Consider the following 2,348-nt stretch of genomic DNA (forward strand, 5'->3'; position numbering starts at 1 on the left):
CCATGGGGCCCCTTTTAACAAGAGTTCTTCTTTACAAGAATCTCCCACCGTTTTTTTCTTTAAAAAAATTTTTTTTTTTAATTTCAGATAGAAGGAGACGAGATTAAAACCATCAGGATGACCCTTACCTGTTTGGCTCAGTGCTAGAGCGTCGGCCTGCGACTAAAGGTCCCAGTTTCGATTCCCGTCAAGGGCACATGCCCGGGTTGTTGGCTCGGTCCCCACTGGGGGGCGTGCAGGAGGTGACCGATCAATGATCATTGATGTTTCTATCTCTCTCTCCCTCTCCCTTCCGCTCTGAAATTAATAAAAAGAAAAAGAGAAAAGAACAAAAGAAACATCAATGATGAGAGAGAATCACTGATCGGCTGCCTCCTGCCTGCCCCACACTGGGGATCGAGCCCACAACCCGGACATGTGCCCTGACCGGGAATGGAACTGTGGCCTCCTGGTTCATAAGTCGATACTCAACCACTGAGCCACACCGGCCGGGCCGAGTCTCCACCACTTATAAGGGACGTCTATAAGGGATGTCTCCTCCAACTTAACCTGTGTCTCCCCATCCCCCAGGCGGACCTGAACTGGGGCCCGAGTGGTGAGGAGGTGGGCGCCGCTGGCAGCAGTGGTGGCTTCTATGGTGTTAGCAGCCAGTACGAGAGCCTGGAGCACATGACCCTCACCTGCTCCTCCAAAGTCTGCTCCTTTGGCAAGCAGGTGGTGGAGAAAGTGGAGGTGAGGCCGGAGGGGTGGCGCTCTGGGCGGGGGAGCACCCAGGCACCTGGCACTCTGGGGGTGCAGGGTAAATAAATGGACCAGGAGCCACGACAGCTCAGGCACTGGGGTTGTCTTCATGGTGGGGTGGGGGTGGCCCAGCCTCTTTGGGGGTTTAATGCACAGGCGTAGAGCTAATGTGGAGGTCTAAAGTCACATGTAAGGGTCGCTTTGAGGGTTCAAAGGTAATGTGTGGGACAGAGATGCAAAAGATTCCTGGGAATGTGGAAGAGTTCACAGGACCAGGAGGCTCAGTGGTCACAGTTGGGTTGCTGAGGACTTGCTGGGTCTCAATTTCAAAGGTTAGAGAGTTTGGGGATCTCATTGAGGGGCCTGGAGGGCTTGAGGGTACCAGGGATCAGAGGAGTTCAGAGGTCATGGAGGGTTCAGAGCACAGCTTTGAGGGGCTGGGGGTGTCTCTGGTTTGCAGGCTCAGTGATCCTGAGTTGGACACCTGAGGGTTCAGGCCTGTCTCCGGTCACTGCAGATGGGGCAGTGGGGAGGGAAGATGGCAGTGGGGGGTGGGGTGGCTGGGCTCCTGGGGTGACCCCTGTGTGTCTCAGTCACCGTCCTCCCCACTCCTCTCCACCTGGTTCAGACGGAGCGCGCCCAGCTGGAGGACGGGAGGTTCGTGTACCGCCTGCTGCGCTCGCCCATGTGCGAGTACCTGGTGAATTTCTTGCACAAGCTGCGGCAGCTGCCCGAGCGCTACATGATGAACAGCGTCCTGGAGAACTTCACCATCCTCCAGGTCAGTGGTTCTCAACCTTCTGGCCCTTTCAATACAGTTCCTCATGTGGTGACCCAACCATAAAATTATTTTCGTTGCTACTGCATAACTGTCATGTTGCTACTGTTCTGAATCGTCATGTAAATATCTGATATGCAGGATGGTCTTAGGTGACCCCTGTGAAAGGGTCGTTCGACCGCCAAAGGGGTCGCGACCCACAGGTTGAGAACCGCTGCTCCAGGTGATGCTCTGAGGCTGGGCCGTGGGGGCCCGGGTGTGGAGGGCGGGCCCACCACAGCCCCTCAGCCCCAGACCCTTCCACCTGGGGGACTGACGCATTGGGGACCCTGCAGTTGAACCGTGGCTTAGGGCCGTGGTCGGCAAACTGCGGCTCGCGAGCCACATGCGGCTCTTTGGCCCCTTGAGTGTGGCTCTTCCTAAGCCTTAGGAGTACCCTAATGAAGTTAATAACAATGTACCTACCTATATAGTTTAAGTTTAAAAAATTTGGCCCTCAAAAGAAATTTCAATCGTTGTACTGTTGATATTTGGCTCTGTTGAGTTTGCCGACCACTGGCTTAGGGGATCCCATGACCCAGGGGACTGATGGGGTGGGGACTCCACAGCATTCTCACGAGGGACCCCCCTTCCCTGGGGAACTGACCTGGAGGAGTCATGGTGGGTCCTTAGCTGAGGGGACCTTCTGTACAGGGAACCTAACCTTAGCCCAGGAAACATAATTGGGTGGGATCCCTTTGACTTTGAGGAATGTGCTGGGCTGGGGACCTTTCCCCTGGGGAGTGACGTGGGGACTTCCTTGACCCGGTAACACGTGATATACCATCTG

At 55.2% G+C, this 2,348-nt stretch overlaps 1 protein-coding gene across 1 annotated transcript in view; it reads left to right on the forward strand.

Annotated features, from left to right (window-relative positions):
• TEAD2 (TEA domain transcription factor 2) overlaps positions 1-2,108 on the forward strand; it is a 12,929-nt gene extending 10,821 nt beyond the window's left edge. Inside the window, exons 7-9 of the mRNA XM_023748250.1 lie at positions 571-732; positions 1,370-1,529; positions 2,101-2,108. Of these exons, the coding sequence (XP_023604018.1) occupies positions 571-732; positions 1,370-1,529; positions 2,101-2,108 (330 nt within the window). The remainder of the gene's footprint in view (positions 1-570; positions 733-1,369; positions 1,530-2,100) is intronic.
• Positions 2,109-2,348: the final 240 nt, after the last annotated feature.

This window comes from Myotis lucifugus, unplaced genomic scaffold (genome assembly GCF_000147115.1).
Source record: "Myotis lucifugus unplaced genomic scaffold, Myoluc2.0 scaffold_1227, whole genome shotgun sequence".
Lineage (NCBI taxonomy): Eukaryota > Metazoa > Chordata > Mammalia > Chiroptera > Vespertilionidae > Myotis > Myotis lucifugus.